Source organism: Micromys minutus, assembly GCF_963924665.1.
Source record: "Micromys minutus genome assembly, chromosome: 1".
NCBI lineage: Eukaryota > Metazoa > Chordata > Mammalia > Rodentia > Muridae > Micromys > Micromys minutus.
The window spans coordinates 99937034-99954582 of NC_137969.1; the positions used below are offsets into that span (position 1 = coordinate 99937034).

The 17549-nt window shown below is 52.4% G+C and overlaps 1 protein-coding gene across 6 annotated transcripts; it reads left to right on the forward strand.

The window, feature by feature from the left end:
* Positions 1-3610: 3610 nt before the first annotated feature.
* Positions 3611-16862, forward strand: RNF44 (ring finger protein 44). 6 transcript variants are annotated; one of them, XM_080940937.1, is made up of 11 exons: positions 3611-3730; positions 11844-11991; positions 12176-12365; positions 12565-12732; positions 13067-13243; positions 13328-13489; positions 13577-13698; positions 13918-14005; positions 14088-14209; positions 14284-14383; positions 14487-16862. In XM_080940937.1, exons 2-11 carry the CDS (start codon positions 11888-11890, stop codon positions 14547-14549), a joined length of 1296 nt encoding a protein of 431 aa, XP_080797063.1. In that variant the 5' UTR covers positions 3611-3730; positions 11844-11887; the 3' UTR covers positions 14550-16862. The 6 variants fall into 6 exon arrangements, with proteins under 6 accessions (XP_080797063.1, XP_080797065.1, XP_080797064.1 ...); XM_080940939.1 differs by having other exon boundaries at positions 13070-13243; XM_080940938.1 differs by lacking the exon at positions 3611-3730 and adding an exon at positions 8746-8826.
* The last annotated feature ends 687 nt before the right edge of the window (positions 16863-17549 follow it).

Here is a 17549-nt window from a genome sequence, read left to right on the forward strand (position 1 = left end):
CCTGGAACTAGCTCTGTAGACCAGGCTGGCATCGAACTCACAGAGATCTGCCTGCCTCCCGAGTGCTGGGACTAAATTCATGCACACCACTGCCCAGCTTTATAAGATTCTTATGAAGACTGGAGAAACACAGCCAGGGAGATGCCTCAGCAGGTAAAGGAGTCTGCCACGAAGCCTGACAACCTGAATCAACCCCTAGGACCTACTTGGAGAAAGAGAGGCCACATATGAGCTGTGGCACATGCGTGCCCCACATCAGATGTAAATAAAAATGTTTAAAAGACCAAAGAACTAGGACATCACTGCTGGAGTGCAGCCTGAAGGACAGCAGAGACCCCCGCACAATGCTGCCACTCACTTGGGCTTCCCAAGACTAAGCTGAGCCTTCCTCAGACGCATACTCTGTCTTGTTACTACTATTAGGCTGTCTGCTAGTCCTGAGCAGAGTCATATCTGGTTCACACTCAGATGTCGTGTGTTCGATATGGATGGACATTTTGTCAGAACAGTTTGATACCCATCTCATGTTTAAAACAAATGATTAATATATATGTAGCTGGTTATGCTAGCACACAACCTTGAATGCCAGGCTCTGGAAGAGCCAAGTGGATCTCTGAGCTCATGGTCTACATAGTAAGTTCCAGGATAGCCAGGTTAACACAAACCCATTCTTGAAAAACAAAGAAAACACGTATAATTACAGCTAGGTAGACAGATGAGGGAAGGAGAATCTATTATTGAATCGTATCTACAATTTATGTCCTGGTGTTCTGGGTGAAGGAAGCAGTCCATGAAAAATGTCTCTAAGAGTCCTGGTAGTCAAGACACAAAAGAGAAACAGGATCCATCTTTTTAAACACATACATAAAGCCAGGCATGATAGCATATGTCTTTAATCCCAGCAGTGAGGGAGGGGAGCAGAGGTAAGTGGATCTCTAGAATTCCAGGTCAGCCTGGTCTACATAAGGAGCTCTAAGACAGCCAAGACTACACAGTGAGGCCATCTCACAAACAGTAGTGATGCAGTCGGACTCAGGAGACAGAGACAGGAGGATTGAGAGTTCAAGGCTTTCCCTAACTACATACAGTCTGGTCTAAACAGTGGGGATTTACAGAGGAGCTCTGGAACTACACTGCGATTCTAAGGTTCAGTACCCAGGAGTCTACCCAAATACACTGTGCAGAACTGCACATCTTCAATCCTGACAGGATTGCTCCATGTAACAGTCTAGACATCGGACTCAAGCACCAGGCTTCAGGGGTCCATTGGGTGGGGAAAGCTAAATAATTTGGTCCAAACTGTGATAACATATGACGTATGCCTAGGCAGGCGGCAATGGTGTCGTATCAGGGTCAAGGTCTCAGTGAACACTACTGGCTTTTGTTGTGGTGTACAGCTGGTTGTTGTGATGTTGTTACAAATGTAATTTCTTCCCCCACAACTCTAGAATAACCCTTTTATTACAGATGAAAAAAACTGAGATCCGAGGCTACATTATCAGCCAAAGGTCACCCATGCTTGGTAACTTATCTGGGCAACTATTGTTGCCTGATTCTCTGGCCACCTCAGTGATTCTGCTCTGGGAATGAGAGAGAAACCAATCATAGTCTGTGGCTTGGGTGGTAGGAAGAGAGGGAGGTGACCTCATTAGAGGCTTCAGCTGTGCCTTAGACCTTGGGTCCAAGTACACCAACCTAGTCCCTGTGCCCAACCCGGCAAAGCGGGTTAAACCCAGGACTTCTTTCTTGCTCTATAGCAAGATCAGCAACTCTGAGTCACTACTCTGGCTTCCAGAAAGCAAACAAAGACTAAACCGTTGCACATCTGCGACAAACTGATAAAGCTGGCAGATCTGCCCGCAGCATCCTGCCCATTGGCTACCAAGGCAGCCTGGGAATTTCACTAGGCTCTGGGCTGTGACTATCCAGGTCTGGATGACATTCATGTACAATGTCAGTTTCAGGGGATGGAAATTAGAAAGTGGGGTTAAGAGCTAAAGATGACCAGGGTCCTAAGGCTTGCCCACAACCTACCGCCTTAGGTTCTCAGGTTACCTCAAGCCCACGTCTGGAAACTGCACATGAGGTCAGGCTCCAACTTAATAGAAAGGTTACGATCTTGTAATGTTTGAGAGCACTAGGCATGGCAAGCCACAGAGCAAAGTTCACACGAGTAACAATATGAGTATTCATCAAAGTCCTTTATAGTTCTTGCGTTAGTGCGTGCTTTAAAAAAGAAAGTCTTTGGGCATCGTGGTGCTCGCCTTTAATCCCAGCACTAGGAAGGCAGAGGCAGATTGGTTATCGGTGAGTTCTTGGCCAACCTGGTCTACACAGCAAGTTCTGGGACAGACAAGGTTATAGAGAGACCCTGTCTTAAAACAAACAAAACAAAACCAGAGAAGCTTCCTGTTCTTGACTATTCTGTACACCCTCTGTGCCCAGAAACTAGAGGTGAAATCTAGTGGTAGCTTGTCTCTGACCAAGTGTATGACACTGCCTTGGGGGGTGGGGGGTTGCAACGTAGAGCCAAGGCTGAAGGTGGCTCCTTGGTGGAGTGTGATGTGCCTTCATTCCCCATGATCCAAGATCCGTCGCACTTGGCAGGTACAAAGTCTCTTCGGTGCCTGTATAATGAGGGTACCAGCCCGGGAACCGGTCATCCTCCCTTAGAAACAACTTTGCAACCCACACCTGGCCTCAGACCCTAGGCCCCTTCCAGGGAACACATTCCCTTTAAAGCGCTCTTTTCTGGAAAAAGCCAACAAAAGGAGGCCTTAAAGGCCCAATTAACGCTGAGGACAAGGAACCACAGAGGAGCCAATCAAGTTTTGGAGCCTTTCGGGGCAACCCCCAGTGCATGGTCTGCAGAAACTACAACTTCCGGCATGCTCAGCTGCACGGCTCGCTGGGAGTTGTAGTCTTCACCGACCCGCTTCCCGCGCGGTTAAGGAACGGCCGAAGCCGAATCTATCCCCTCCTCCTCTCGTATCTGGGGGTCTATGTCCTCTGAAGTGTCCTTGAAAAGCCACAGAGTCGTATTTAACAGAAAAAATACAGCCCGTTCTCATGCCGGGTCGCCAAGCACTGAGAGCGCGACTGTTCCTACGCGTTTCGCCCGCGCCTCTCGGGTCGCGCCAAGGGAAAGTGTCCGGACGCCCCGTCCCACCCTCCCAGGGTCTGCGATGGTGCGGCCCGATAGGCCTATTGTGAGCCGCAGGGGTAGACGACGTTCAGCTCCTGGGTTTCACCAGCGATGAGGGGGCGTGTCCAGGTTCCCCGTTCCCGGCTTCCCCCGTTCCTCGTTGGTGAGGCCTGACCCGGCCATTGTGCACACCAAGCGGGGAGTTCACTGAGGGGGCGTGTCCGGACACCCCGCCCAAGTCCTTCCCCCCGACAGCGATGGTACGGCCCGACCAGCCCATTGCAAGCAGTGAGGCGGGGCGTAGCCTTCAGCTCAGGCGCGTCGTCCTTGCTGTTCCCCGAAAGAAGTGTCTTCAGACGCTCCGCCCCCTACCCCCCTCCACGATGGTGCGGCCCGACAAGTCCATCGCGCGCACTGGGGATGGGGGAGGCGAGGAGCAGGGTCGTCGCCACTGGGAGGTTCCACTGTAGGCGCAGGGGGAGGGCCGCGGCCGGCGGCTTGCGAGCCGCAGCCGGAGCCGGACCGGGCTGCCCCGGGAGCAACGCGCCGCTGCCTACTTGGGGTGGAGCCCAGCCGTGGCCCCAGGTAACGCCCGGGCGCGGGCCTCTGTAGACGCGGCGGGAGGTGCGGGAGCTTCGGTGAGGCCTTGCCGGCCCTAGTCGTCGCTTCGGCCGGTCCGCTTGGTCCAAGTACTAGGGCGCCGAGCTGGACGAGTTCCTCCTGCGAGCTCTGCGCTCCGATAGTGGGACTGCAGCGAGGATCCCGTTCCCGTGGCCCTGTGAGGGTCCTTAACATTTCACCCTTTGGCAGCCAGAGTGACTGGAGGTCCAGGGAACACAACTGCACTGACACAGGGCCATCACTGCATTCGCTATGTCCGAACCCCGAGGGGGTTGGATAGGTTTGCATCTTGCCCATTCGCAAAGCTTTTGCTGTTTGTGCCTCAGCTTGAGTGGAGCCTGTGCTGGGGACCAGGGAAGAAAAGAATTGGGGGGTGATACGTAAAATACAAGGAAGTGGGGTTCGGGGCCTTACAGGCACTGCACTCTTGTAGCCCCCAGTTTTCTTCTCAGTGGTGTAGTGCTCTCCTATCCGACTGCAGACTGAGCGATCCCAGTGGTGAGGTGCATGCAGTGTAGGGGCGAATGAGAACCCCCACCCCCCCCACCCCCGCATACACACAAGGTTCGTTCATACATCCCACTGCAGACACAGAGCCAGGGAATTGCACTGGTACACCGCGACCTAAGGATGTAGGTACAGGTACTCTCATCCAGTGTTACCCCTGGACAAACAGCTTCTAGGTTAGGGAAGACTTCAAGGTCACAGAGACCCTGAGAGCCAAAGCAGCCTACATGTAACCATTAGTGTAGTCCTGTCTTAGTAACATTCAGCAGGTGAATGGTGCCTCAGTTATTAGTGCTGTCATTGACCCCATTTTACAGATGAGAGCTTGAGATGGAGAGAAGATAACCTACCCAGTGTCAAAGCTGAACCCAGATTGGTGCTCTCATGAGCACAAGACCCAGAACATATCTGCACATCCCCACACTATCTGCTCCCTGCCCATCTGCACAAATGGTCGAGTTATTTGGAGAGGCAAAGCTTGGGGTTCATCTTTGTCCAAAGAAGAGAAGGTGTAGAACAGGGCCTGGTAACACTCTCCTGGTGTCTGAGGTTCTGGGCTTCAGTCTGATACTTGGTAGTATTTTGAGAGGCCTGAGTCCCAAGGTATGTGCTGTGTGTCTCATCTCTATGGAGGAAGATTTGAGGGGGCCAAGGAAGAAGGAACTGAATACTTCCTCACCCAAAGAAGAGGAGGCAGCCAGTTTTCAGGCTCTGATGGAAGGTGGGAACCCTGGCTGGGCAGGGCCCAACTAGGAAAACAGTACTGGCACCTTCTTCCTGCCTTGGCTTGCCAGAGTCCTGCTCATGTGCAGACGAAGCCTGGAGGAGGAGGCTGGAATGCCACAGCAAGTGCTTAGCACCTGCTGAGCCCTCCAGCTCTCTCTGGTCTGTGTGATCCCAAGCCACTCGCTTGGTCCCACACTTTGGTCTTCTTTTCCCTAGAGACATTTTGCACAGTTTCAGAGATATAGTTGGGTCATGTCACATCAGTCTCTTCTGTGGAGCGGGGCAAACCCTAATTCCTAGCTCCTAGCCTGCTGAGGACCTGAGGACGGTCTACAAGACCTCTCGGTACAGAACAGAGGCAGCAACCCCATCTGTGCTTTCTGCAATTGGGTTCTGTGGTGAGGGCAGTCACTTCCTCTCTGACAGTAAACAGTACCTGCTAACCAGGGGATGGGCTGTCTCAAGAGGCACACAGTAGGTATAAGGGCCAAACCTCACAGGGAATGGGCTGTGATGAGGAGGAGGCACACTGGGATTCCAAAGCACAGGACTTTAAAGAGTAAGTCTAGATTTCTGGTTCTGTTGAAAACTTAGGAAACTTAGTAAAATTTTTCCTTCTGCCCATTAAATTTTGCATGTGGCCAGGATCTTCAGATTTGGAGGAGGTGGTTTTGGCATCTGTTCTTGGGGAGAGGTTGACTGAGGGCTTCCAAGGCCAGGCCCAGGGAGATGAACAAGAGGGGCCTAAAGGAGAAAAGATGAAGGGATTGCCTAGTCAGGTAGGGACAACCTAGAGTTTCTTTGGGCATTTGTGGCCCAGTGGGAGCCAGGCCCCAGATGAGTCTGGACCCTGCTAGGAACTGCAAGAGGACCACATGGAGATAGCCCCACCTGTTGAGACGCAGCATGGTCATGGCTCTTTGGGTCTGGGAAGCCAAAGCAAACCTGTCAGGCCAGGAAAGGTACAAAGGAAACATCTGGCTTAGTCTAGAGCTTAACCAAGAATCTGCCAGAAAACTATACATGGGCTAGGCATAAGCTTAAAAGCCCATAACTGGACTGTGAACAGAGGGTGAGTTTGTGTGTTTTGTGAGTGCACTTGTGTGCTGATACGTGGAGGCAGGAGGTCAAGCCTGGGTGTCATTCCTTAGTGTCCATCCTTTTTAAAGATGGGTGTGGAACTAACCAATTAGTCTATGCTGGCTGGCCAGCCAGCAAGGGATCCACCTGTCTCCCCATTTATTCTTATGTGTTTTGTGGGGGTTGAACCCAGGTCCTCAAGCTTGCTTGGCAAGTACTATCCCCTGATTGTCCAGAGGGTAGTTTTCTGGAAATTAGTAATCTGTGCTTGGGCAAGTCACTTCACTTGTGCAGTCCTTCTATCTTTACTCATACACCGGGTTAGCCACAGTTCTAGTGAAGGCTGATTTCAGTGCACTTAGAATGCCTTCATTCAGGAGATTATTGAGTGAGACAGTGACTGGCAGGGTTTTCTGTGATTTGTTCACACAAAGGGAAGGTCAGGGTCCCAGCAGCCCTTGTAACAACGGTGGAACCCTGAAGGAAGGAGTAATTGATTTGTAGACTAGGAAAGGTTCCACCACCAGAGCCAGTGCGCACTCAGTGGCAGTGAGGAGCCCCTGCAGGCTCCTCCTGTAGAAGCAGCAGGCAGGGAGATTTTGGTGTCTTTGAACACAGGCAGGATTTCTAGGTGCTTGTAATTGGTGGAGATGAGGTTGAAGGAGACGGTTGAGTTGCTAAGGAGCCAACAAAGTACATCATTGTGCATGTCTGTATCAGTTCAGATACATTCGTGGGAAATAGATTGCCATTCCAAGTATCGTCTGTGCCACTCTAAGTCCTGTTGCCCAGAGAGCTGCAATTACCTCAGGTACTACCTTGCCACCATCATGTTGTTGGCTGTATATCCACAGTGCAGTTAGTTGGCTAAAAGAGTATTCTGAGCCAATGGTTGGACTCCCAGTTTTCTTCTAGATTCTTTATTTTGGTTATTTTTCCCTGAGGAGAGATTTTCATTATAAGAGAAAGTTTTTATGCCTTAAAATTGGGCTTAAAGGACTGGAGAGGTAGTTCAGCAGTTAGGAGCACTTGGTACTTTTCCAGAGGACCAGGGTTCAGTTCCTAGCACCACTGGAAGGAATTTTAAAAATCAAATACACAGTAACAAAATTTAAAAATCTAAACCAGGAGTAGTGGTATATTCCAGTAATCTCAGCACTTGTAAAAATTAAGAGTTTGAGGCTGCCTGAGATACAGGAGACTATGTTTATAAACAAAACCAATAGTAAACAAATACAAAGAAAATAAAAATCTGCCCTCCTGAACAGGTGCACCCTAATGACAATTCCTGTATCATTTCAGAAATAGTGGATGCAGATACATTATCCAGTTGAAATTGATAATACTGTTACATCTTGTTAGCAAACTGGTTTAATTTTTTTTTTTGATATTTGAGATTATGGGATACATCCACAGAGTGTTGCCCATCTGTAGCCACAGAGGTTTAACATATGTTGCCATTTTGTGCTGACACCTTGTTCTGGGTTGGTGGGCGCTGGCCATCCTAGTAGACACGAGTGCGTTAGGTAATGCGGATGTTCTGCTTATATAATCGGTGCAGACACCATATCCCACTTTGTATGTTTGCCTGGAGGACCGACATCTGTTCCCTTTCTCGCCTCAGCTGCGTTACCTGTGTGTAAGATACTTTTGTTTGTCTTTTGAAGGCATGCTCTCTGTGGCTATGTAGACTAGGCTGTTCTCGAACACACATTGACCCACCGGTCCTGAGGGAGTGACTCTCCTCTCAGGTACAGTAGACTGCTTGTCATAATCCCTAGGCTCACAGGTGTTGGGAGGCATAGAGAACTAAAGTGCAGAAAAAGTGCAGAAATGTCCTGGGTACAGGAGATTCCACCTCTTCCCACTTCTGCTCAACTAGAGCCTCTCCACCCCTTTTCTCGGGCCGCGCCGGGGGCGGGGTGGCGAAATGTTTCTGTGACGTCAGCATACGCAGGACCAATCCCCCTGCCCGAGAGACGATAAATCATTTGCATGGGTCCTCAGTCATTGGTCTCTTCAGCCATCTGGGTTGTCCCAGCTTTTTAAAGGCGCCGCGAAACGGAACGGAAAGCAAGAGTCGAGAGGCGAGGTGAGCTATGAGGTCATCGCAGGCCTTCAGGGCTTGGGAGTGACGTCATCTCCGGGAAGTGTGCTTGCCGGGCTGAGAGCGGTCCTCTCTTCTCGGATGCGTGAGAGGCTGCGCGCCCCACAAAGGCCGCGGCACTAAAAAGGTAACCGTGACATGTTAGTGCGCGCCGCAGACCCCGCATCTGGGGTCGAACCGCTCTTCACCGGCGAGCTGGCGTTAGGGGCTTTGAAGTTATGAGGTGGGGGCGAAGAGGCTTTTTTAACCAGCCTTTCAAGATGGCGGCCCGCTAGTCACGTGCCGCCCGCAGGACTCGATTGGTCGACGCGCGGCGTGGGGCGGGGCGGGGCGGGTGCCGGCTCCTGCCCCTACTGTTTGCTTGAGCGTCCTGGCGCGCTCCTGCGAGCCGCCTCCCGCGCTGCGCGTCCCCGCCGCTCTGAATGTTGTGAATCAAAACGTGGGGCTGGTTCCATCCGGCCGCCGCGGACACTTCTTAAAGGGCCAGCCCGCCGGAGCGCACAGCTGCGTCCTGCGCCGCCCTTCTCTCGGGCCCGGGCTGGGGAGGCGGAAGACAGCAGGCTCGTGAAGCAGCGGGCGCTTCACCGTCCGCACCCCGCATCGCGAACAAAGGAGCCCGCGTGTGGTCGGACGGCTGCCGGTGAGTCGGGCCAGGCCTATAACTTCGGACCCGCACCCCGGAACTACGGCTCCCTCGGGGACGCGGTGTTGTTTGCCGGCCTCGTAGGAGTCGATCCTGAGCTGCGGGAGTGGTGGGAGACGGCGGCGGGGCCCCTGGGCCAGGTGCTGCCTGCGGCTACCTAGTCCCTGCCCGGCCGCTCCTCTGCCTTGCGGAGCGCTGCGGTGGAGAGGAAGGAGCCACCCCCTCCCCCTGCAGCCGCCACTTCCTTTGTTGTTGCTTTTGTCTCACGCCGAGCACATGGTCCGGGATCCTCGGCTCTTAAAGTCACAGCGCTCTAGCCCCAGCGCTACTGCCTGGCCTCTTCCTTCAGTGTTCCTCCGAGTGCGGCATTACGGAGTAAGGGGGGAACAACGGAGGCCCCTCCTGGGACAGGTGTGCGAGCTTTGGTCCAGTCCCTAGGGAGGGTTAGCTTTGGACGACTGCTGGAGCCCCACTGCCCGCGTCTGGCCTGCTTTTGGGAGGAATCTTATCCTCCGGGACTTTGGTTTCCTCCCCCATAATGTGAACACCTGGTTTCTTGTCTCTGGCTTTTTAGGGGCGCCCTGGGGAAATTTCAGTCCCTGCTTTAATTTATTGTAAATAAGGCTTAGCAGAAACTAAAGGAATTCTTTAACCAAGGTCACCCAGGGAGTCTAAGCTGGCTAAGGTGTGGTGGTTCTACCCTAAATCGCCTTCTCGGCCTTTGTGGAAGTTGAGAAGCTCCTGTTTAGAGGGAGGTATGGCGAGCAAGTAGGGAATGGGAGCTGGAATTCCCGCCTAAGCCTGATCTCTTGCTAGAGGGAGCGTATCTTTCTGCAAGACGTCCCTACAGATCAGAATACGTGCTGGGGACACTGTGCTTGGCTGAAAGGGTTGTGGACCCATGGGAAGTTTACACCGACTTCGTAGAGAGTGCAGTGAAAGAGTGGTGTGGGAAAGCGGTGTTGCTAGTTGACCTTGAGTGTGTTGGTTAGTCCAGCTCAGTCACTCTCCTGGATGGCTAATCAAACTTAAAGATACTCCATCTCCCACGTGGCTCCTGAAGTGTTCTGTGGTTTTTCCTCCTAACACTGTCTGAGAGGAATGAGGCTTTTGGGAGTCTGGGCCTAGGGAACTAGCCAGGAGGAACAGTTGTATTCCCCGTGGACTAAAACAAGTCCTTGGGGTTTCAGTAACTGAAATGGGTGTGTCTCCTCTTTTACCTCTTTAGGTTCGGGCAGCACCACCTTTCCTTTATGGGTTACATAGCTAGGGCAGCATGCTTCTCCCTCCTTCAGCACTTAGGGACTTTTATCTGCCTAGGGTTGGGGTGCAGGACAGGACAACTGTCTTTTCTAGTAGTGATAATTCACACTACAGCTGATATTCACTTAAGGTTGCCTCTTTTACCTTTTGAGTGGCCTTTGATGATTCCCTAAGAATAGCCTAAGAGGTTGCTATTTTTACAAAGGAGGAATTTGAGGTTCAGGGAGAGGAAACGATGGCCCTAAAACCTTGGCAAGCAGTTGGAGGTGTTTTTTAGGAGTGATGCTGTTACCTTTGGCCCCATTGCTCCCCACTAAAGGCCCTTCTATCGGCTAGGCATCTTGATTCAGGTATTCAAGTCTTCCTTGACCCTTATTTTTGCCCGTTTGGAATCCCAAAAGTGAAGAGCTGCATGTACAAGTATCTTGAAGAGAAGGCCCATTTTCTGACTGAGAAGGGCAAGTGAAGTTGAGGTGTGTGACCGTGTGTGTCCCTGTGTCCTCATCTCTGTATTGCTTTAGCCTCATTTCAGAGACTAGGATTTGAGGGAAGCGATTAATTTATAATCTCCCAGTGTTTGCTCTGACAACACCCTATCGTTGATGCTAGACTGTGCTTTTACACAGTGTTGGGCTGTCTTAAGGGACTCCTACCCCTGCGGAGTGCCTGAAGCCATCAGCAGCAGTGAATCCAGCTGCTGTGCCCCAGGCTGTGGCCTTGGCCAGGCACTATTGAGCGCTGTGGAGAAAGTGTCTCCGGTGCAGACTTGGAGAATGGGAGCCACAACCTGGGTAGAGGAAATGGTTCTTGTGATGTTTTGGGAACTACTGAGGGCTTAACTGGCACAACACTCCCTGTGGCAACAGGTGGCAGCATTTGGAACTGGACATCAGATAGCCATAGGTCCTGTTGGCTGAGAAAGAGTGGACAGACCACCTTGTGGCAGTGATGGCAGATGGCTGGCTGGTCCAGTGTGATACTCTTTGTGTCCCAGGGTCTGATTTCCAGCATGTTCCTTGCCAGGGCTTCATAAAGCCTGAGGTTGGAGATCCTGACCTGAGACCCACTCTAGGTTCTGCCTGTGGTTACAAGACATGGACATATATTAGGCCTGGTGTGCTGTTAGCAGCAAGCTTCTTTCCTAGTCCCTGTGAAGCCTTGAGGTGACCTTCCCTATGAGCAGCAGTGTGTAGAGACAGGCTTGAAGTGGCCCATTTTCTAGCTTTGACGTGTGGAAGCTAGGACAGTGAGTCTCTTCTGCCAAGCCTGCTAAGTTTTCCTTAGTGGAGTCAAACTTGCCAGTGCACTAGAGGGAAGGGCTCAGCATCTGGCCTTAACCAAGTTCCAAGAGTAGGAAGTAGGTCAGACTATCTTACAGAGCACTTGAGGGAAGTTGAGTCCCAGGTCTCTTTGGAGTTCCTTTTCAGCCAGCCACATGAAAGGGGAACCAGAAGCTCCCCCAGAAGTCCCAGCTGCCCAGGGCTCAAGATTTAGCCCGTCATGAGGCAGAGGAGCTTCCTCTAGCCTGAGTCTCACTCAAACCAGCTGGCCCTGAATTATACTGGTCTGGTCTAAGGAGACTTGATCCCATTTCACAGAGCAGGAAACTAAGACTAGCTTGTCCATGTTGGACCCCAAGCTTCAGAGGAGAACCTGTACTGTCCGGGTTTTATCAGTTTCCAAGTTCTGAATTATACAAGCAACTGGATTTTTTTTCTATCCCTCTACATCTTTCTCTAATTGCCTCCTAGGGTTGTGAACCCCGGTCCAGCCCCTCCACCTCCCTGCTCTCCTGATGAGACCATGGGCTCTGGCAGTGACTAAGTGGCCACCCTCTGCCCCTGTGGGTTACTGTCGAGTCTCAAGACCTAGCAGCAGTGCAGGCCAGCTCTGGGGAAGGTAGGAAAGTCTCCATCTCTGATTCAAGGGCAGCCAGGTTGGCCTGGGTTCAAAGGCAGAGGGGTGGGACCCAGGGCCCTGAGCAACTTGGCTTCCTAGTGTGGGTTATAACCCTGGCTTCCCTCCATGAATTATAAATGAGTGGTGCCCCTCTATCCTGTCGGGGCTCCTCTGTGTGGTACAGCTTTGCCCACGAGGGGTCCCTGGCCAGCCCGCCTGCCCAGGATGAGCACTTACCCTCTCAGCAGCTGCTGCCCCGACCCTCACACCTCTCTGTAGAGGAGCACCGAGCCTCAGCTCCTGCCGGCAGGAGCCCCCGAATGCTGCACCCAGCCACCCAGCAGAGCCCGTTCATGGTTGATCTCCACGACCAGGTATGTAGACCAACTCCTACCCTGACCCCAGCTTATTTCTACCAGACTGGACTAAGGAGTAGAGGCAGCAAAGATGGTTCTATCTTGTTGTACTTGGCATATGTTATCCCATGACGTGGCTAGAGAAGTTGGGTTCCAGAAAGGGGAAGGGTCTTCCTCCCCAGGTTTTCTCTATAGTTTTCTGGTGCTCTCTCCACAGGTGCACCAGGGACCTGTCCCTCTGTCCTACACAGTCACCACAGTGACGACCCAAGGCTTTCCTTTGCCTACAAGCCAGCACATCCCTGGCTGCAGTGCCCAGCAGCTCCCAGCATGCTCCGTGATGTTCAGTGGGCAGCACTACCCCCTCTGCTGCCTCCCACCTCCGGTGAGTAAATGCTTTTTTATGCCCAGGGACATGGCACACCACACTGTGCATGTCACAGGCACCCTCAGGAACTGAGCTGTGTGCCTGTGCAGTCTAATAACTTGGCCTTTTGGCTCTTTCTAGATCTGTGTGTGTGTGCACGCGCGTGCGTGTGCCCCCACACAGATTTAAGACAGGAGTTAAGAGGCTGTTCTGTGGCATGCAGCCCTGGGTGCTCTAGAGCAAGGGTAGTAGGACTGAGAGCCCCTCGGTCTGCGCATACATAAGAATTTAGCTGGGTGGTGTTCCCTGGCCTTCCTGGCAAGCATAGCCCCAGCTTCTCTACCTCTCTCAGCAGCTGATCCAGGCGTGCACCATGCAGCAGCTCCCTGTGCCCTACCACACCTACCCCCACCTCATCTCCAGTGACCACTACATCCTTCACCCCCCACCGCCGGCCCCACCACCCCAACCTACCCACATGGCACCACTTGGGCAGTTTGTATCCCTGCAGACCCAGCACCCACGTATGGTAAGTTTGGGGACTAGAGGGGGAGTGCAGAGTGGGGAAGACTTTTTTAAGACCAGCTGGCTGACCCAACCCTTCCTCCCTCAGCCCCTGCAGCGCCTGGATAATGATATGGACCTTCGAGGAGACCAGCACCCCCTGGGTAGCTTTACTTACTCCACCTCTGCCACTGGCCCAGCCTTGTCGCCCTCAGTGCCCCTTCACTACCTACCCCACGATCCACTGCACCAGGAGCTGTCCTTTGGTGTGGTAAGTGGCCACCCCGTTCCCCAGGCCAGATTGGGCAGTGAGCAGATAGGCCTAGTAGTTGACCCTCACTTGGTTTCCTGTTTGCAGCCATATTCCCACATGATGCCACGAAGACTGAGCACACAAAGATACCGCCTGCAGCAGCCGCTGCCGCCACCCCCACCGCCACCTCCACCATCTTATTACCCAAGCTTCCTACCCTACTTCCTGTAAGTGCCAGCATTGCAGCCCTAACAGCCCCAGGCCCTTGGCCATCTAGTGTCTTCTCCATAGTGTACGCACACAGTCACCCTTACCTCTGCTGGTGCCCTGAACAAATCCCAGGATCCTGAGTTTGAGCTGTGCAGTCTGCACTGCGCACACAGAGGGGTGAGGGTTATTTATACTGCCTCTGCTGACCTGCACTCTGGGACTCCCTCCCTGTCTAGTTCAATGCTGCCAATGTCACCGACCACCGTGGGCCCCACCATCAGCCTGGATCTGGATGTGGATGATGTGGAGATGGAGAACTATGAGGTCTGTAGAGCCTGAGCCAGGGGTAGAGTTGGGGAGACCTCTAGCCTTGGGTACTGCTGACCCCTCCCTTGCCTGGTTCTAGGCTCTCCTGAACTTGGCTGAGAGGCTGGGAGATGCCAAGCCCCGGGGCCTCACCAAAGCTGACATAGAACAGCTGCCGTCCTACCGCTTTAACCCTGACAGCCATCAGTCTGAGCAGACTCTGTGAGTAACACTGAGACCCCTGGGAGGGAGGGTACATGACTCTCACTGTAGGGTAACACTATGCTCCTCTTCAGGTGTGTGGTCTGCTTCAGTGATTTTGAGGTGCGGCAGCTGCTCCGAGTCCTCCCCTGCAACCACGAGTTCCATGCCAAGTGTGTTGACAAGTGGTTGAAGGTAAGGTAGCCTGAGCCAGTTCCTGGGTGTCTCCAGTGGGCAAGTATGTAGGGGAGGGGAGGTCACATAAGAATGGTCTGTGATGTGTGGCTGTTCCTCTCAGGCCAACCGGACCTGTCCCATTTGCCGGGCGGATGCCTCCGAGGTGCCCAGGGAGGCTGAGTGAGGCTCCACAGCCACCCACAAGAACCCTGCCCAAAGCTCCGGAAACGGGTGGGGGGGAAGCAGGGAGTGGCCCAGGGAGAACTGTAAGGGAGGGGCCAGGCCTGTCAGCATTCCCACCTGCAACTCCAGAGCTGGTGCCAGGGTCAGCCCTGGAGAAGCCCCTGCAATAAGCCCCTGCATTTGCCAAGCTCCAAAGACTCCTTCCCCGATCTGCCTGCCTGCCTGCCTGCCCGCCATGGAGCTGCCTGAGTGTCCCCAACTCAGTCTGCCTCTTATCTGCCCTGGGTCCTTCCTGCTGGCTCTGGGAGGCAGGAGTCCATTCCCTAAGTGGTGGCTGGTGTGATTCCCCAGGCCCCAAAATGGGCAAAGGAATGGCCACCGTGGGTCAGCTGGTCTCTTGTACTGAAGTGAAGTGTTCCTTCCCTGCCCTAGTGGCACTGCCAGGTGTGTGGGCAGATAGTAGCCAGAGACCATTTCCTCCTCAGTTCTCCTGTTTGATTCCAGTCAGACTAGGCAGTTAGCTCTGCTTGAGCTGCTGTGTGGTGTGGGTCTGACTCCCCAGGACCCTTGCCCCAGGCACAGCATTCCAGCCCACCCCCAGGCTGGAGAGTATCCCAGCCAGGCTCCATGAGCAAATGGGACGGGCTCCACGCTGGATACATTGTGTTCTGCAGTAGCCGATCTGGGCATGTCCTTGTGTTCCTGGTGGCTGCCCCTCCACCAGTGACAATATCAGACCCATGCTCGATCCCCCCCGCCCCTGTCGTTTTGCATGAATGTGAGGAACAGCAGTTTTTGTTTATTCATTTGGCCCAAAATTGCGTGTAGGGGGTGTGGATATTTAAGAGGTGTTTGGTTTTTTTATTATCTTATTCTCCCTTTGGTTTAATAGGAGTGGGGGCATAGGGACCAACCAGGACCAAATGCCCAGGGGGCAGAGTAGGGTCAGGTTGTGCCACACCAGGCCTCCACATGAGTGTGCGGCTGGGACTGCGCTGGGTGACTGGAAGTCACAGGGCAGAGTTGGGGGGGGCCTGTGCTCAGCTGATAACTGCCATGCACTGTACTGCACATGTCCCTAGAGCCTACCGGGACCGGCTGCTTTTCAGGGCATCTTCTCTCCAGCCAGGGCCTGTGTCCACCTGCCTGGGTGAGTCTCCTCCTAGCAATCCCATGAGGACAGGGATCAGGGAGGGCGTTGAACCTCCACCTCAGGGGGCCCCTCCCAGCCTGATTCCTGCCCTCTAAGGTCTGGAGGAGGCTGTGTTCCTTACCCTCCTTTCAGGTCCCTTTCCTTTCCTTTCTTACCGCCAACCAACTGGGGTTGCTGCCCGGAGTGAACGAACCGCGTGTGGGGCCGGCACATCCTAGCAGGCAGCCATTGGCGCCTGCTGCCTCAGGGATGCTCCAACCACCCTCGTTCTCACAGCAGCCCTGGCTCCCTGCCTCCCACCCTAGCCTGCCAGGGCCCCATTGGCCTGGTCCCACCCCACAAGAACCCAAAGTCTTACTGTATATAACTCCAGGTGATGTTTCTATATTTATAGCAGTGTTGAAATCCACGTGTTTTACACAGAGAACCACCTTCTCCAACCCCCATCCCTTCCTCACCCCAAAAAAGGTTTTCAAACCCATGTGGTTCCTGGGGCAGTGGAATTGGCTCATGGATTATGTTGGCTGCAGTGATGATCCAACAAGCAGCTACTGGGGGGAAATACACCTTTTTTTTTTTTTTTTTTTTTAATCATTTAAAAAAGATTTATGAAACAATTACTTAGGATGTTTGTGATTTGCCGACCTTGCTGTAGATGCCATGTTACCAATGATTTCCTGTGGTGGGGGCTTGGCATTGTTTACTCTTTATTTACCAACTTCTGGCCTAGGCATGACAGTGGGCACCTTCCCCCAGCACTGCTGGGCCCAGCGCCTGTGTTCTGTGTTAGAAAGGTTTTATATATATATATAACTAAACACACACATATATATATAAACACGTGATTTGGGGGCCCTGTTCCTTGCACATCTTACAGTTACCTCATTTTTCCCATGTATGTATTTGAGAAAATGCTAATATATAGAGACAAATGGTTCTTAAAGCTTAAATGTGTGGTTTTTTCCATCCCATTGGACTCACATTGGTTTGTAGCATTTAACATAACTAGTATGTTGTATTATATATGTGTATACTGATTGAAATTTTTAACAGATTTGTACTTTTTTTAAAATGAAAGTTGCTAGTTCTGCTTGACCAAGTAGTGCAATCATTATTTTTTTTAATATTGTTGCTGATTTCAGAGGGATATTCACTAATAAATGTATGATGTACACAAGTGCTGCCCAACTGCCTCCAGCTGCTCGTGCTTTCTGTAAAAGGAAATGGGGAATACCTAGAGGCTGGGGAGCTGCTCAGTGGAGTAGTGGAGCCATGAACTGACCCACACTGACCAGGAACAGCTACCTCGCATGGTATTGGATTTTACTGGCAGGTTTCATGACTCCATCTAACTAGTGTGAAAAGGGACATTGTTCACTCATCATAACTTTTAAATTCTTGGCATCTTGAGTTGATCTCATGTACCCGGGATGGCCTCAGGTTCAAGGTTATAGTTGAGGATGAACTTGAATCTCCAGAAACTTCTGCTTCTGTCTCCCAAGTGCTGGAATTCTAAGCCTGTCCCCCTCACACAAGCCCTGACACTGAAGTTCTGAGGGAGTAGGCTACATGCAGCTCAGTGGTAGTGTGTGGGACCTAGCATGTGCCATGCCCTGGACCTCATCCCCAACATAATGGAAAAACAGAACCCTGAGGTAGATTAAGACTGGATCAGGGTGGAGTCCAGTTCTGCATTTCTCCAAAAGGGAAAACCTCAGGAACGTAGGACAACTGGATGCAGACTGACCAATAGCACAATTAGCCAGACCTATGTACTCCTTGCCTCTGTCCTCTGCCCCAGAGGGGCTTCATTTATCTCCATAGTGACATTGGATACAAGGCTTCAGG

Coding starts and splice junctions, on each gene's coding strand:
- RNF44 (XM_080940937.1), top strand. CDS start 11,888: ATGAGACCATGGGCTCTGGCAGTGACTAAGTGGCCACCCTCTGCCCCT. Junction 12,733..13,066: donor TCTGCTGCCTCCCACCTCCG/GTGAGTAAATGC, acceptor TACCTCTCTCAG/CAGCTGATCCAGGCGTGCAC. Junction 14,384..14,486: donor GTGTTGACAAGTGGTTGAAG/GTAAGGTAGCCT, acceptor TGTTCCTCTCAG/GCCAACCGGACCTGTCCCAT.